We start from the raw sequence: 18,060 nt of genomic DNA on the forward strand, positions 1-18,060 counted from the left end.
TCATCCGCAAACTTACTAACCCACCCCTCCACTTCCTCATCCAGGTCGTTTATAAAAATCACAAAGAGCAAGGGTCCCAGTACAGATCCCTGAGGTACACCACTGGTCACTGACCTCCATACAGAATACGACCCTTCAACAATCACTCTTTGCCTTCTGTGGGCCAGCCAGTTCTGGATCCACACTGCAATGTCCCCTTGGATCCCATGCCTCCTTACTTTCTCAATAAGCCTTACATGGGGTACCTTATCAAACACCTTGCTGAAATCCATATACACTACATGTACTGCTCTCTCCTCATCGATGTGTTTAGTCACATCCTCAAAAAATTCAATTAGGCTCGTAAGGCAGGACCTGCCCTTGACAAAGCCATGCTGACTATTCCTAATCATACTATACCTCTCCAAATGTTCATAAATCCTGCCTCTCAGGATCTTCTCCATTAGTTTACCAACCACTGAGATAAGACTCACTGGTCTATAGTTCCCCGGGCTATCCTTACTCCCTTTCTTGAAAAAGGGAACAACATCCGCAACCCTCCAATCTTCCGGAACCTCTCCCGTCTCCATCGACGATGCAAAGATCATCGTCAGAGGCTTCGCAGTCTCTTCCCTCGCCTCCCACAGCGGCCTGGGGTACGTCTCATCCGGTCCCGGCGACTTATCCAACGATGTTTTCCAAAGGTTTCAGCACCTCCTCTCCTAATATCCACATGCTCAAGATTTTCAGCCCGCTGCAAGTCCTCACTACAATCACCCAGATCTTTTTCCGTAGTGAATACTGATGTAAAGTATTCTGTCTGTACCTTTTGTAAGTTTTTCTTTTCCTTTTGAATAGATTTATTATAGCCTTTGTACACCACGGTTCCTTTATCCTCTCGTGACTCCTGTCTCATTGGAACATGCCTATGCAGAACTCCACACAAATATCCCCTGAATATTTGCCACATTACTTCTGTACTTTTCCCTGAGAACATTTGTTCCCAATTTAATCTTCTAATTTCTTGCCTGAGAGCCTCATAATTCCCTTTACTCAAAGTAAATGCCTTTCTAGTCTGATTGTTCCTATCTCCCTCCAGTGTTAACGTAAAGGAGATAGAATTATGATCACTATCACCAAAATGTTCACCCACTGAGAGGTCTGACACCTAATTGTTCGCAAAGCGTGTTGTGGGTATCCTGGGGTGTGAAGGATGCACGTTCTGCATCCAGATCCTGTTCCACGGTTCCTGTTACATTGCTACTGTGCTGCCTTCTTTCAGAGCGGCTCCTCGAAAGGGAAAGGAGAAGAAGGAAGAGCAGGTGATCAGCTTGGGACCACAGGTGGCTGAGGAGGAGAATGTTTTCGGAGTTTGCCACATCTTCGCTTCCTTCAACCATACCTTTGTAATAGACCTGTCTGGTAAGTGAGTAAACGATGACACAAAGGTACAGGGCAGACGTCGTGAGTAAAACCACCAGATAGGACAACATAGAGTGTAAGCAGCTGGAGATACACACTGGGTTGTGCATCATGGGGGCAGCAGGGGAATTTGGGACCAAGCTTGGTGAAGGCTCTGCTGTGCTCAGTTACCCAGACCCCAGCGCACGACCACATTGTTAGAACCGAACGCGAGTGTTCTACGTTGCCCGCCAGGATGACAGGAGGCGGTGGGAGTGCAGGATCAGCTCTGCCCCAGCTGCTCAGTGCTGTGGGTGTCGTTTCCCCCTGCAGAAAGCAACTCGTTTTCTTCCTATCCTTGTCTGTCCAGTAACCCCGGCTGATAGGGACGCTAGATCACGTACACTCCCGTTACCTGTTCACATGTGGCCTGCTCAGTGCTGTGGCCCGCTGCTCTGTAAACTGTGGGTTGGTGTGATATCCAGATGCCTGACGAAGCACTTTTTTTTTCTTTCCAGGACCAATACACCTGGACATAGTCGGTTCTGAGGGAACTGGCTCGATCTGCAATGAAAATTGGTGTCATCAGTAAGTCACTGCGCTTTGGTGTGTTCACAGGGCACCTGGTTCAGCGTAGGATAATCTCACCCCAGCTGCCCTGTGCTGAGTGTGTCTTCACCCTTGCAGAAAGCGACAAGATTTCTGCTATCCTTGTCTGACCAGCAACTGCCTGCATAATGAGGATACGGGGTCATGTACAGTCACTCAAATGCTCCCTGAAATTCAATATTCAGTCAAAGTCAAGTTTACTCTTATATACACAAGTCCACGTATGCACAGGTGCAATGAAAAACTTGTGTGCAGACGACATAGCATCTTATAAGCAGCATTCACAATAAAAACATAAATTATACATAATGTTTATAAGAAAGAACACAATCAGAACAAAAATAACGTCCATTTTAATGCAAAGTGATCAAAGTGGTCACAGTATTGCTAAACTGTAGTGATTAGGGTTGTGCCAATTGTTTCAAGAACTGAATGGTTGAAGGGAAGTAGCCGTTCCTGAACCTGGTGGTGTGGGGACTTAAGGCCTCCTGCCCGATGGGAGTTTCCAGGTGCTTGTTAAATGCTGTGAGAGTGTCTGCCTCCCTCTGTCTCTCAGGCAATCCCACTGTGGCAGCTGGGGAATGTAAATTCAAGTAATCTGGAATGAAACCTAGTCCAATCATGAGTGGCAAGGTCATTTCTTAAACTGCCGGAAAATATCTGAACTCTCAGTCCCTGGATTGACGCAGCAGGTTATCATACTGGGGAACAGTGAGGAGTAGGAGGTTTAGAGGGGACCTAGGGCAGAATTTTTTTCACCCAGAGGGTGTTTGGAATCTGGAACTCACTGCCTGAGGGGGTGGTGGAGGCATAGACTCTCACAGCATTTAAGAAACATCTGGATGAGCAATTGAATTACCAAGGCAGATAAGGCTACAGACCGAATGCTGGGAAACGGGATTGGTGCTTGATGATCGGCATAGACACGATGGGCTGAATGGCCTCTGCTGTATGACTGACCCCTGCACAGAACCTTTTGCAAGTGACTGCAGCAAACCTTACTAAAGTGTACGTCACACTTCCAGAGGATGTGGGTGTCAATGGCAATGCAGGCATTTATCATCTATGCTTAATGTCAAGTCGAGTTGAGTTTATTGTCATGTAGTATGGTGAGGTACAGGGCCAGTGGTAAAAACTTGCAGCAGCATCACAGGCGCGTAGGTACGGACAGCACACAGAACATAAGTTATATTATTCAAGACAGTGAAGAAAAAAAGGTGGAGGACACAGGAGACTGCAGATGCTGGGATCTGGTCTCACCCTCTCAGCAACAGTCCCTTCATCCTGTCCAATCCTCCTCCCTCCTGTCTGCAACTTAAACCTATCATCGTCTGTTTCCCAGTTCTGATGTAGATTCTCTGACCTGAAGCATTAACTCTGTTCCTCCCTCCACAGATGACATGGAAGCATTGCTGATGGATTATGACCCCATGGAGACCCTGGTGCGTACTATTTAAGCGCTGACTGGATGCTTGTGAAGATCATCGTACATCTCTGCTGCTTGAGGAGGATCATGCGGGAGTGAAGTCTATGAACTAATTGATTCCTGAAGGCACTGACAGAGCTCATCGCCCACCCATGTTTACCTCTCCTGAACTGTTGCAATACACAGCCTATATTCATCTATGGTTCTCTTTCTCTTGTTCGTTCTCTCTCTCTCTCTCGCTCGCTCTCAAGATGCCAGTCTCTCACTTTGGAGGTCTATCTGATTTCCCCGCCGTAACGGGTTCAGACTGGTCTCAGAAATATAAAGTAACAGTAGGAGAAATTACCTACAATTATTAACGTCTTCCTGTAACTTGGTTGAATTCTCTCCAGTGTTAACTCTCCCCATCCTCTACTTGGTGACGTCTGCAAATTCAGAAATTGTAGTTTTGATGCCAAAGTTCCACTCTTTCATATGAATTGTGATAATTTGGTCCCACCACTGATGTATGTAGGATCCCACTCCCTGCCCTCTGACCAGGTACCTTCGTCCTCCTCTTCCTGTTGTGTAGTTGGCTAACAAAAATCATTCTAATAATAAAACCTGCAGATGCTGAAAATCTGAAATGAAAAATTTATGCAATGGCGTGCATACGTGCAGAAGACACTAAGATATCGTAGACAGTGAAGGTTATCAAGAATTACAGTGGGATCTTGATTGGCTGGGTAATTGGGCTGAGGATTGGCAGACGGAGTTTAATTCAGATGTGAGAAGTGTTGCATTTTGGAAAGTCAAATCAAGGTAGAACCTTCACGGTGAACAGTAGCGCCCAGGGAACTGTTGTAGAACAGAGGGACCTTGGAGTTCAGGTAGACAGCATGGTGAAGAAGGATTTTGGCAGGCTGCCCTTTATTAGTCAAGGCATTGAGTACAGTTGGGAGGTTGTGTTGCAGTTGTGCAAGGTGTTGGTGAAGCAACACTTGGTGTACTGTGTTCAGGTTTGGTCACCTGGCTGCAGGAAGTAAGTTATTAAACTGGAAATCCTGTCATTCAATAAGAAGCATACAATAAAATTTCAATAAAAATGGAATAAAATCATGAGGGGCATAGACAGGGTGAAGGCACACAGTCTTCTACCCAGGGTTGGGGAATCAGGAACCAGAGGGCACAGGTTTAAGGTGAGAGGGGAGAGAGTTAATAGAAACTCGAGGGGCAGCTTTTTTTTACCCAGAGAGTGGTCCGTATATGGAACGAGCTGCCAGAGGAAGTGGTTGAGACAGGTAGATTAACAACGTTTAAAAGGAAAGTTCATGGATAGGAAAGGTTTAGGATATGGGACATGCCAGCAAAATGGATGGGCATCTTGGTTGGCATCTTAAATCCCCTCTACACTCCCCCTCTCATCTTAAAGCACTGTAGGAATCGACAATTCCACCCTGGCAAAAACACTCATCTACCCTGTCTATACCTCTTAGAATTTTAAATACAAAAATTCCGGGATTTAGATGCAGTGACGCCAAAAGACGGAATAGTTTCCAAAGCCAGTTTGGTGTATGACCCGGAGATGGTGGTGGTCCCCTGCAGCTGCTGCCCTCGACCTCCTGGGTGGTAGGGGCTACGGGTCTGGGAGGTGCTGTTGGAGTAGCCGGGGTAAGTAACTGCAGTGCCTTTTGTAGATGGAGCACACGGCACCAGTGTGGGGGAGGGAGTGAATGCATGAGGTGGTGGCTGACATGCTCTGGATGGTTTGTCCTGAGAAGTTTGAGCTGCAGCTAACATGCCAGTGGGAGTTTTCCCTGCACCTCCCTGATTTCCGCCACTAGATCCTGAGAGGAATCGATAGTGTCGACGTTTCAAGGTTGCTTCCTTAAGGCTGAGGTGCTGAATCATTCCCAGGACAGCAGGGTGAACGTTGAGGACTGACGTGAAAAGAAATTTCTTGGGATTGTGAATGTTTGGAGCTCTTTGGCCAGAGGCTGTGTGAGCTCTGACACTGGGGTTCTTCCAGGGTGATATCAAGGGATTTAGGGACACTGAGGGAAGTGCAGGAGATGGGGATTAGGTGGGGAAGTAGGGGCACAGGATCGGCCGTGATATTGAACAGTGGCAGACCTGAGGCTGAATAATCTGCTCCTGTTCCTAATGTTCTCAGCTGGTGGTTTTCTCTTTAACCTACAACCAGGTCCCGTGGAGCACTTCCAGTGAAACAGCAATGACCCAGGTACGCTGATGGACACAGCATGGGTGAGTCACGGCAAGCAGGCACGTGTCCAGCCATCCTGATGGTCCTTGTACATAGAACAGTACAGCACAGGAACAGGCCCTTCAGCCCACAATGTTGTGCCAAACCAATTAAACTAGAAATTAAATGCCTAACTAAACTAATACCTTTCACCTACATGCCCATATCCCTCTATTCTCTGCACATTCATGTGCCTATCTGAGAGCCTCTTGAACACCTCTATCTTACCTGCCTCCACCACCACCCCTGGCAGTGCATTCCAGGCACTCAGCACCCAGTTTTAACAAAAACTTGCTCCAAACATCTTTGAACTCCCCCCCCCCCCCCCACCTTAAATGCATGCCCTCTAGTACTAGACATTTAGACCCTGGGGAAAATGTTACCGGCAATCTATGCCTCTCGTAATCTTATAAACTGTCAGAATTCTGAGGATGTGGCACACCCCATGGTAAACTTGGGGTGTGGTCATGGTAACCTTGGCAAAAACTTGGCCCACTGAATGATACTAAGCAAGATATCACAGAAACTCTTAACACTGGATAGGGTGTGAAAACTTTAACCTAACAAGACAAGGCCATAAGACGTAGGAGCAGAATTAGTTTATTCGGCCCATGGAGTCTGCTCCGCCATTCAATTGTAGCTGATTCATATTTCCCTCTCAACCCCATTCTCCTGCCTCCTCCCCGTAACCTTTGACACCCTTGCTAATCAAGAACCTATCAACCTCTGTTTTAAATATATCCGATGACTTGGCCTCCACAGCCGTCAGTGGCAATGGATTCCGCAGATTCACCACCCTCTAGCTGAGGAAATTCCTCCTCATGCTAAACAAGTGAGTTGCCTCATCCTGGATGGTGTGCAGTCTCCTGATGGCAGAGAAGATGGTCTAATCATGTGCGGAACCATTACTCGAAGTGAGTTCTGGTCACTGATCTTCCAGTCACCGAAAACTTGCCTATTTATTCCGTCAATTTAACTGATGTGATAATTGGATGGAGACACAAGAGACCACAGATAGAATCTGGAAAAACAAACAAAATGCTGGAGGAACTCAGCGGGTCAGGCAGCATCTGTGGAGGGAAATGGACAGTGGATGTTTCTGGTCGAGACCCTTCATCTGGACTGATAATTGGATGGGATGGATTCAGGTGGGGGGAAGTCTGTTGGGGAGCATGGACCTGCTCTGGTGAATAGCCAGCCTCTGTGGTGGAACTAGTGCAACACAGTGAATGGATTGAACAACTGCTGGCTACACTGATGCCCTGTGGAGTGGAGGCTGGCTTAAGTAATCCCAGTCAGTTGAGAGTAACTATCCTGGCAGTGTAGAAAAGGTTTACGAGAATGTTGCCAAGACTCAAGGGCCTGAGTTGTTGGGCAGGTTGGGAGTTTGTTCATGGGAGTGTAGGAGAAAGAGCGGTGACATTACAGAGGTGTATAAAATCATGAGGGGTATAGACAGGGTAAATGCGCACAGCCTTTTTCCCAGGGTTAGGGAATCATAGGTTTAAGGTGAGAGGGGAGAGATTTAAAAGGGATCTGAGGGGCAACTTCTTCACATGGAGGGTGGTGAGTACATGGAATGAGCTGCTAGAGGAAGAGGTTGAGGCAGGTACAATAACATTTAAATGCAGAGGAGTTTTACCAGGATGCTGCCTGGATTAAAGAGTATGGATTATGAGGAGAGACTAAAGGAGCTAGGGCTGTTCTCATTGGAGAGGAGGATGGGGGGGAGACATGATAAGAGGTGTACAAGATATTGAGAGGAATAGAGTGGACAGCCAGTGCCTCTTTCCCAGGGCACCAATGCTCAATACAAGAGGACATGGCTTTAAGGTAATGGGTGGGAAGTTCGAGGGAGACGTCAGAGGGAGGTTTTTCACCCAGAGAGTGGTTGGTGCATGGAATGTGCTGCCTGGGGTGGTGGTGGAGGCTGATACGTTGGACAAGTTCAAGAGATTGTTAGATGAGCATATGGAGGAATTTAAGTTAGAGGGATATGTGGGAGGAAGGGGTTAGATAGTCTTAGGTGTGGTATGAAGGGCGGCACAACATGGTGGGCCGAAGGGCCTGTATTGTGCTGTATTGTTCTATGGTTCTAAAAGACATTCATAGAATCATAGAACAGTACAGCACAATACAGGCCCTTTGGCCCACAATGTTGTGCTGACCTTTAAACCTCACCTAAGACTATCTAACCCCTTCCTCCCACATATCCCCCTATTTTAAATTCCTCCATATGCTTATCTAGTAATCTCTTGAATTTGCCCAATGTACCTGCCTCCACCACCACCCCAGGCAGCGCATTCCATGCACCAACCACTCTCTGGGTAAAAAACCTCCCTCTGATATCTCCCTTGAACTTCCCACCCATTACATTAAAGCCATGCTCTCTTGTACTGAGCATTGGTGCCCAACTTTAGAGGGATTTGGACAACTTTAGGGGGATATGGGCCAAACACAGACAAGTGGGGCTATCTTAGATAGGCTTCTTGGTTGGCATAGACGAGTTGGGCTGAAGGGCCTGTTTCCGTGCTGTATGACTGAGTCTATAACACAGCAGTCTTTACTCTAGGGACTGTTCCCAAGGAAACAAACCAAGTGCTGATGGAAGATGATCAACTTGGTGAAAGAGCCCTTTGGTCTGCCCGAAACCTTTTGGTCTTCCAGCATAAGATGCCCACGTGAACGGTGCCGACTGGTGCATCCCTGGGACTGGGAGTTCGTGCTGAGGGACGCACTGAAGCTCGGTACAGCTGATGTGGGGGCTGTAAGGACCCATCAGGTCTCCATCGCTGGACACTGAGGCCTGGAGCCCATGTGAAGATCCCTCGGACTATTCAAGGAATGTATGGAAAGGAAAATGGGTGTCATGTTGGCAAAATGATAAGTCTTGTACTGGGATTGAACACAGAACATGGAGCAGTACAGCACAGGAACAGGCCCTTCAGCCCACCACGTCTGTGCTGAACACAATGCCAATTGAATCTCTTCTGCCTGCACGTGATCCATGTCCATTCCCGGCATATTCATGTGTCTAACAGCTTGTCTATCATATCTGCCTCCACCACCACCCCCGGTGGCCTGTTCCAGGCACCCACCACTCTCTGTGTTTTAAAAAAACTTGCCCTGCACATCTCCTTTAAACTTTCCCCCTCACCTTAAACGCATGTCCTCTAGTATTGGATATTTTTACCCTTGAATAAAGACTGTCTGCCCTATCTATGCCTCTCATAATTTTATAAACTTCTATCAGGTCTCCCCTCTGGTGACATAAATGCATATATTTGAGAATGTTATTGCTGGTACACTTCCATTATACAGCCTGGTTGAGGGCTCCTTAGCTGCAGCCTGTGGCTAGGGTCACTGGGCTGTGATCATAGATTCACAGAATTGTACAGCATGGAAACAGGCCATTTGGCCCATCTCGTCCATGCTGACCAATGGGTACCCATCCATATTAATCCCATTGCCCAGCATTTAGCCCATAGCCCTCCATACCTGGCCAATTCCAGGGGCCACCTTGCCACTTCTTCAATGCTGTCATTGACTGCTTCCACTACTCAGGGAGTGTGTTCCAGGCACTCACTGATCCCTGGGTGATAAAGGTCCCCCTCAGATCCCATCTAAGTCTCTTCCCCCTTACCCTAAACCTATGTCCTCTAGAACATAGAACAGTACAGCACAATATTGTGCCGACATAGCTATTCCCTCCTACCTACAGAATGCCCATATTCCTCTATTTTCCTCTCATTCATGTGCCCATCCAAGCCCCACTTAAAAGCCCCAATGAATTTGCCTCCACCACCCTATCAGGCAACGCATTCCAGGCATTCAACACTCTCTCAGTAAAAAACATACCCCTCTCACCTTAAGTGCATGCCCCCTGGCATGGTAGTGTAGTGGTTAGCATAACGCTTTACAGCACCAGCGACCTGGGTTCAATTCCGGCCACTGTCTGTAAGGAGTTTGTACGTTCTCCCCGTGTCTGCGTGGGTTTCCTCCGGGTGCTCCGGTTTCCTCCCACATTCCAAAGACATATGGGTTAGGAAGTTGTGGGCATGCTATGTTGGCACTGGAAGCATAGCGACACTGGCGGGCTGGCCCCAGAACACTACGCAAAAAGATGTATTTCACTGTGTGTTTCGAGGTACATGTGACTAATAGAGATATCTCTCTCTAGTATTGGATCGCTCAATACTTGTCCACCCTATCTATGCCCCTCATAATTTTATACACTTCCAACAGATCACCCCTCAGCCTCTGCCGCTCCAGAGAAAAGAGCCCAAATTTGTCCAGCCTCTCTTGATAGCACATGCCCTCTAATCCAGGCAGCGTCCTAGTAAACCTCCTCTGCACCCTCTCTAAAGCCTCGACATCCTTCCTGTAGTGAGAAGACCAGTTTTATCTGCCTCTATATGGGGAAAGTTTCATGCAGTTTACCCTATCTAAACCCCTCATAATTTTATTTACCTCAGTCACATCCCCTCTTCATGTCCTCCAGGGAGGACAGAGCCAGGTTCTCCTCATAACTGAACGGCACCATCCCAGGCAACATCTCGGTGAATCTCCCCTGCACCCCTTCCAGCACTATGACGTCCTTGCTATAGTGCGGTGACCAGAACTGCATGCAGAACTCAAGCTGAGGTCTGACCAAGGTTTGATCAAGTTGGAGCATAACCTCCCTGCTTCTGTATTCAGTGCCTGAAAACCAGTGTCCCATCTGCCTTCTTAAACTCATTATCCACCCCTGTTGCTATCTTCAAGAATTTATGGATGTGTATTCCTCTGTTCTTCAATTCTCCCTAAGATCCTACCATTCTTGGGGTGTGTTCTAGCCTCATTAGTGCTCCCAACTGAGGTGGCTGCACTCTTGCTCCACTCAGAAGGCTCAGGGTTCAAACCCCACTGATGGGACAGATCCCAGGCAGCATTGAGGGAGTGCTGCAGGCAGGGCTGCCCTTCTTTGGTTGAGATCTTAAACCGATGCTCTATTTTCTCTCTCAGATCCTTTGGCCCACTTCAAAGATGAAGGGAGTTCTCACAAGCCCTGGGGACATATTTATTCCCTCATTGCACGTTGCTAGTATACGTCAATGCTAATTCAACTTTATGTTAACGTTTGTCCTCGTCTTGTAATGTACTGTGCTGCTGCTACAAAGAGCTCATTTCCATGGCATTGACGCCCTGGGTATGTATGTCAATGGAAACAATGAACATGAACTTGATCAGTTGGCCATTATCAGACTGCCATTTGTGGTAGCTGAACTCCCTTCAACAGTGAATATACTTCAGAAGATCTTTATTGGCTGTGAATATTCGGAAATCCTGAGGTTGTGAAGGGTGCTACGAAAACGCAAGTTCTTCCTTTCACTTCCACAGGCCGTTAGCCTGCTTGCCTGGTCCTTGCATCGTGTGGGAGTGACCTCACAACACAAGACAAGAAGATTTCAGAAGGTTAAGTGTTTATCTACAACGCCTCCATTTCACAACTCGTTTGACAGCAAGAAATGCAATACTGACAACTCTACCAAAAAAAACATCTTTGTATCTTAATATGTAAAAACACTTTCTGAAATCAGCGTTAGGTGTCTGGAATCAGAACACACAAACTGCAAGGGTTTAAATTACTGTCATTTTCTTTATATAGTGGTCACTTGGTCAGTGTGCTTTTTAAACCACGTTTGAAGGGGCTCCTGTAACTCGAGGTCACAGAGCCAGATCAGGCAAGCTAAAAATCCATTCAAGAATTGTATGCTATCAACAAATAATACAGAATTGTCCTCGCTCCCTGGGATTTCTTTTTATTCCAGGACTCCTTGCCTTTGCCTAGAGAGGTCTTAAAATACGGTGAGTTGGGAGGGGCAGGGATAACTCTGATGGCTGGAGCTGGGCACTGTCTGAGAATGAGATTTAGTGCTGGACAATGTGTCATCTAAGCACACATGCATCGCTGTGAAGTTGCCGATGGCACTGTGTGATTGTCGAGATGCCCACCAGCCACAGATCTGATCTTCCATGTTCAGAGGGAGCTGCCTGTCACCAACCCAGAGAAATGGGACTGACCAACCATTCTTGCCTCCTTGTTGGTGAATTATTACTGGTTGATTTTTGGGCTTTATTCCCTGGAGTGTAGGAAACTGAGGGGTGACCTTATAAAATCATGAGGGGCCCAGAGAGGGTGAATGCACACAATCTTTTTCCAAGGGAAAGGGGAATCAAGAACTAGAGGGCACAGGTTTAAGGTGAGGGGGAGATATTTAAAAGGGATGTGAGGGGCAACTTCTTCATACGGAGGGTGGTGAGTATGTGGAACGAGCTGCTAGAAAAGGTGGTCGAGGCGGGTACAATAAAAACATTTAAGAGACACTTGGATAAGTACAACGGATAGGAGGGATTTAGAGGGATATGGGCCAAACGTGGGCAAATGGGACTAGCTTGGTGGGCACCATGGTCAGCATGGACGAGTTGGGCTGAAGGGCCTGTTTCCGTACTGATTTACTTTATGATTCTATGGGGCAGCAGTAAGTCAAATCCATGGGAGGTTGACAGTATCTAAAATCAAAATGAGGGGCGTGAGCTTTAATGTCCCAACTACAAAGTTATGAGTTAGACTCATGTTGGACTGTTTTCCAGGAGGACTAGGGGTGAGGGAGGGTACAACGTCAGCGTTAATGGTTGTTCAACGTCTGGAGGCCCAGCTCACAGCCTTGCCTGAATGGACGGGGGCAGAGAAAAAGGGTCTTGAGTCAAAAGCACTTTCTCAGTGCTGTCATTGAGCAAACAAAATGAACATCGATAACTGGAGACAGGGCAAGGATGCTTTCACACTGCAGAAAGTGAATGTAAACTATGACATTAAACACAACCCACGAGATTGTAAATCAAAGTGTAGGTAGAGGGAAGAGAAATCCACACTCCAGTTACTGTTTCATTTTCCAATGATGGTAGTATTATCGCTGGTGAGTAAATTATAGGATATTTAAAATTACAGATTTAAACACTTTTTAAGTTAATAAATTACCAAGACAATGGTTTTCTAAAAGTTTGATTGGATGTAAACTTCAGTTTTCGTGTAATTTTTCAATGTTCATTATTCCTGAAGCACAGATCCAGCCACAGGTGAGAGATTAGCCTTAGACATCACCTTCTTGCACACAAGTTGCCTTTTGCTGGGAAGGGTTTGTGGGATGGAACATTTATTGTCAAGAAACAGCTGCAAGTTTCCAGCTGAAACATTGCTTTCAGATCCTTGAAGAAGGATCCATTTCTGAGTTCAGCCAGAGATACAACTCAGCTTGTTCTAGCAGCAGGTAATATTGACTTGTACAGAACTTCATCTTGCCACATCCTAGCTCCTTGTACCTACACACCAAGTTTCTGCAGGAACCCTGAGGACAACGTCTTCATTGCACATCCCCTCTCACCCTAACCTAAGGCAACCTCACAGACCTAGAGAGGTTCTACCCAGTTTGGTTAAGACCTGGGTGTTGCCAAGACCATCAAACCCTGATTGTGCTCCCGCGACCAGATAGTAGTGGATGCCAGACCGTCCTTGATCAAAGGCAGCTTCATCATCTCCTATCCAACCAACGATTCTAAAAATCTCCTCTGCCAAGCCAAAGGAGCAAATGCTTGGCACTAACACACGCAATATTGCCAAAAGTCGTTCCCCATTGGGAACTGCATGGTCCCGTTTCACATTAAACAAATTGCAGATCACCTCCAGCTCACTGACCCCAGGTGAAATAATTGGAAAAGCTCAACACACCCACCTGTGTGGAACGTCTGGCTCAACGTTCTCACAGGTCTTCGCTGCTCTTTATTAGCTGTGCAATTGCTCAAATGGCGTGCGGAATAAGTAAAAGTTTTTTTTTGAAAAATAAGTTTTTCAAACCCAACACCAGCCAAGGGTTGACTCAATCCCTGGAGCAGTTGATGACCTCCTCTGAGCACTGGAGAGAGGCTGAATCTTGACAGGAATACAGGGAAGATGCATCAATCTTTGTTTGCAAGGATACAGACCCTCCACAGTCAGCATCATTACATCAAGTAGCTAATTCATAGTCACTGAACGCTAGGAAGGTTCTGTGGTTGGGACACAGACAACTGTCTCAACTTGTTTGTAACAGCTTTCTGCAAAACAGTTTGTGCGTACAAAAGTCATGTCGGTTCTTTAAACAGGAATATAAATCTAATCTGGAAGAGTAAGGGTGGATAATATGCTACCCAGACTTTAATGGCAGTGTTACAAGTGGGAACGAGGAGATAGTGGTCTTCTTGCTTCTTAACACAAGTCTGGTCCTACTGTACCCGAAGGATGCCCTTCGATGGAGGGAGGGGACTTTGTCTGGTAGTTTACGTGACTCCCAGCTTGGCTCAGGACCCACTGTTGCAAGAAGTCTGTGTGACTCCGTAAACCCTTGTTGAAGGGAAGATGCTAAACTCTTCAACACAGGGGCACCCTGGGGGAGCAACCTGATCAAACTGTCTTGGGACCACTTTGTTCTGAACCAAAAATTGTGTGTGTGTGTGTGTGTGTGTGTGTGTGTGTGTGTGTGTGTGTGTGTGTGTGTGTGTGTGTGTGTGTGTGTGTGGCGGGGGGGGTGGGGTTGGGAGGAGAGACAAGAGGGCCCTCCCTCAACTGAAACTAGCACAGATCGTGCTGAGGAACCAAAGACTTTCCCTCATATTGAACTCTTGTGCTCTCGAAAGTCAGAGCCTGGCATATCTCTCTCTCTCTCTTGAAACCATAGATGAATAAAGGCCGTGTATCGCAACCATTCAGGAGAAGTAAACATGGGTCGGCGATGAGCTTCATCAGTGCCTTCAGGAACCAATTACAGTTCATAGACTTCACTCCCGCCTGATCTTCCTGAAGAAGCACAGAGATGAAAATGTATGATGATCTTCACAAGCATCCAGTCAGTGCTTAAATAGTACGCACCAGGGTCTCCACAGGGAGATAGCCCATCGGCAACGCTTCCATAGACATGTCTGGAGTCTCAGTTAGAAGCAGCAGATCTGGACCTTGACAGATTAAGGTGGATGGGAGAGGCATCACAGCTTGATCTCCTCGGGGAAAAGTCTGAAGTACTGTGCTGTCTCTCGCAACTACCTGTTGTTTTGGAGCTCCTCTCTCAACCACGTTGGAAGGGTCTGTCCCAGTTTATACAGGAGCTTGGACAGTTCAATGTTGGCGTCCCTGTAGTGCTCTCTCAAAAAGGCCCTGGACTGTACAAAGGAAAGGAAAGGACAATGACTGTAACCATCATAAAGGCACGAATTATTCAAAGATTAAAAAGAAGCCAAGAAATTGAAAGGGACATATGTCAGCTGAGAAATATGGGCACGGGGTTGGAGTGCTTCTCAGCTGAAGTTCTGCAACTTGACGGAGAGCAACTTTAGATACTACCTCAAGGCAGCTCTGGGAAGAGGATGTCGCATTAGGGTCCAGATTGTTGGTTTTTTTATGCTTTTCATTGTAGTTTTAGCTTTCTTTATGCTTCCTTACATAGAACATAGAACAGTACGGGTGCTGCCCACCGTGTTGTGCCGACCTATATAAACCTCATCCCCATTCATCTATCTCCCTCCCTACACCTCCCATAACGCTCTATTTTTCTTTCGTCCATGTGCCTATCAAATAGTCTCTTAAATGACCCTATCGTTTCGGCCCCTACTCCCAGCCCCGGCAGTGCGTTCCACACACCCACCAGTCTGTGTAAAAAACCCACCTCTGACATCTCCCCCGAACTTTCCTTCATGCACCTTAAACGGATGTCCTCAGGCATTGGCCATTGCCGCCCTGGGGAAAAGGTGCTGGCTGTCCACTCTATCTATATCTCTTATCATCTTGTACACCTCTATCAAGTCTCCTCTCATCCTCTGTCACTCCAGAGAGAAAAGCCCTAGCTCACTCAACCTATCCTCATAAGACATGCTCTCCAATCCAGGCAGCATCCTGGTAAATCTCCTCTGCACCCTCTCTAAAGCTTCCACATCCTTCCTATAACGAGGCAACCAGAACTGAACACAATATTCCAAGCTTGATCTAACCAGAGTCTTGTAGAGCTTCAACGTTACTTCGCAGCTATAGAACTCAATCCTTCACCTGCCAGGGGACTTCTGAGACGGTGTAATCGTGACCTCCTTCAAGAAAGGAGACAAATCCCAGTGTGGTAACTACAGAGGGATCTCCATCTATCGCAAGAGGTTCACACCCAGGTCACTTCAACACCTCTCCAAGCGGCTGAGGAACCACTCCCCAAACTGTGTAGATTCCATTCACCCAGATGCAGAGTGGCCGTGATCTTCACCACACAAGAATTCCAAGAAAAAAAGCAGGTAACCGCACCAAGAACTATGCATGGCTTTTTATTCTGACCTTACATAAGACTTTGCCAGTTAAGAACATGGAACATAGAAAGGTACAGCACAGGAACAGGCCCTTCTGCCCATCTTGTCTGTGTTGACTGTAATGCCAAATTAAACTGCACAACTGCCTGCACATGGTCCATATCCCTCCATATCCCTGCCTGTTCATGTTCCTGTCTAACAGCCTCTTAAACACACTATTGTATCTGCTTCCACCACCCCTGGCAGCCCGTTCCAGGCACCCACCACTCTGTGTAAAAAAAACTTGCCCTGCACATCTCCTTTAAACTTTCCCCCTCTCACCTTAAACCTACACCATCTTGTATTTGACATTTCCATCTTGGCAAAAAAAGACTGTCTACTCTATCTATGCCTCCCATAATTTTATAAACCTCTATCAGGTCTCCCCTCAACCTCTGACACTCCAGAGAAAAAAACCCGAGTTTGTCCAACCTCTCCTTGTAGCTAATACTCTCTAAGATAAGAGATAAGGTATCTTTATTAGTCACATGTACATCGAAACACACAGTGAAATGCATCTTTTGCGTGGAGTGTTCTGGGGGCAGCCCGCAAGTGTCGCCACATTTCCGGCGCCAACATAGCACGCCCACAACTTCCTTACCCATACGTCTTTGGAATGTGGGAGGAAACCGGAGCACCCGGAGGAAACCCACACAGACAAGGGGAGAACATACAAACTCCTTACAGACAACGGCCGGAATTGAACCCAGGTCGCTGGCACTGTAATAGTGTTACGCTAACCGCTACACTACCAGGCAGCATCCTGGTGAACCTCCTCTGCACCCTCTCCAAAGCCTCTGTATCCTCCCTGTAATGCAGTGATTAGAACTGCACACGATAATCCAAATGTTTTATACAGCTGCTCTAGTCGAGAGGGCCTGTGGAACAACTGTCACAGATACGGCTGATGTTTATCGCCCTCTTACATTTACTACAAGGTGACATGCAAGCTGTTATTCCAACCAACATTAGACTCAGTCTCACTGTAGACTGTTGTTAAGCCAGGCTCTTGCCACAATGGGGCACCTCTCCTGCAACAAGCTCCGAAAACATTCTCCCCCTCAGCCACCTGTGGTCCCAAGCTGATCACCTGCTCTTCCTTCTTCTCATTTGGAAGGTACACTTTGGAAGGACAAACTCCAAGGCAGAGTACAAAGTTGACGGCAGGATTCTTGGTAGTGTGGAGGAGTAGAGGGATCTGGGGGTCCATATCCACAGATCCCTGAAAGTTGCCTCACAGGTGGATAGGGTAGTTAAGAAAGCTTATTAGGTGTTAGCTTTCATAAGTCGAGGGATCGAGTTTAAGAGCCGCGAGGTAATGATGCAGCTCTATAAAACTCTGGTTAGACCACACTGTGTCCAGTTCTGGTCGCCTCATTATAGGAAGGATGTGGAAGCGTTGGAAAGGATGCAGAGGAGATTTACCAGGATGCTGCCTGGTTTAGAGAGTCTGCATTATGAGGAGAGACTAAGGGAGCTAGGGCTTTACTCATTGGATAAGAGGAGGATGAGAGGAGACATGATAGAGGTGTACAAAATATTAAGAGGAATAGATAGCGTGGACAGCCAGCGCCTCTTTCCCAGGGCACCAATGCTCAATACAAGAGGGCACGGCTTTAAAGTAATGGGTGGGAAGTTCAAGGGAGATATCAGAGGGAGGTTTTTTTACCCAGAGAGTGGTTGGGACACGGAATGCGCTGCCTGGGTCGGTGGTGGAGGCAGGCACATTGGTCAAATTCAAGAGATTACTAGATAAGCATATGGAGGAATTTAAAATAGAGGGATATGTGGGAGGAAGGGGTTAGATACTCAGGTGAGGTTTAAAAGTCGGCACAACATTGTGGGCCGAAGGGCCTGTATTGTGCTGTACTGTTCTATGTTCTATGTTCCTTTCCCTTTCGCGGAGCCATTCTGAAAGGAGGCAGCACAGTAGCAATGTAACAGGACATGGATGCAGAACGTGCATCCTTCACGGCCGAGGATACCCCCAAGATGTTGTGCAAGCAAC

The 18,060-nt window shown here is 47.0% G+C and overlaps 1 protein-coding gene across 6 annotated transcripts in view; it reads right to left on the reverse strand.

Annotated features, from left to right (window-relative positions):
• Positions 1-1,416: 1,416 nt before the first annotated feature.
• Positions 1,417-18,060, reverse strand: part of ndst1b (N-deacetylase/N-sulfotransferase (heparan glucosaminyl) 1b) — a 290,113-nt gene continuing 273,469 nt past the window's right edge. For 5 of the 6 annotated variants that reach the window (XM_052013795.1, XM_052013796.1, XM_052013797.1 and 2 more), the window contains one exon: positions 1,417-1,944. In XM_052013795.1, the coding sequence (XP_051869755.1) occupies positions 1,792-1,944 (153 nt within the window). In that variant the 3' untranslated portion in view covers positions 1,417-1,791. Of the gene's footprint in view, positions 1,945-13,518; positions 14,889-18,060 lie in introns of those variants that run through there. The other variant, XM_052013800.1, reaches the window with a different exon arrangement.

Source organism: Pristis pectinata, chromosome 4 (assembly GCF_009764475.1).
Source record: "Pristis pectinata isolate sPriPec2 chromosome 4, sPriPec2.1.pri, whole genome shotgun sequence".
Classification (NCBI taxonomy): Eukaryota; Metazoa; Chordata; class Chondrichthyes; order Rhinopristiformes; family Pristidae; genus Pristis; species Pristis pectinata.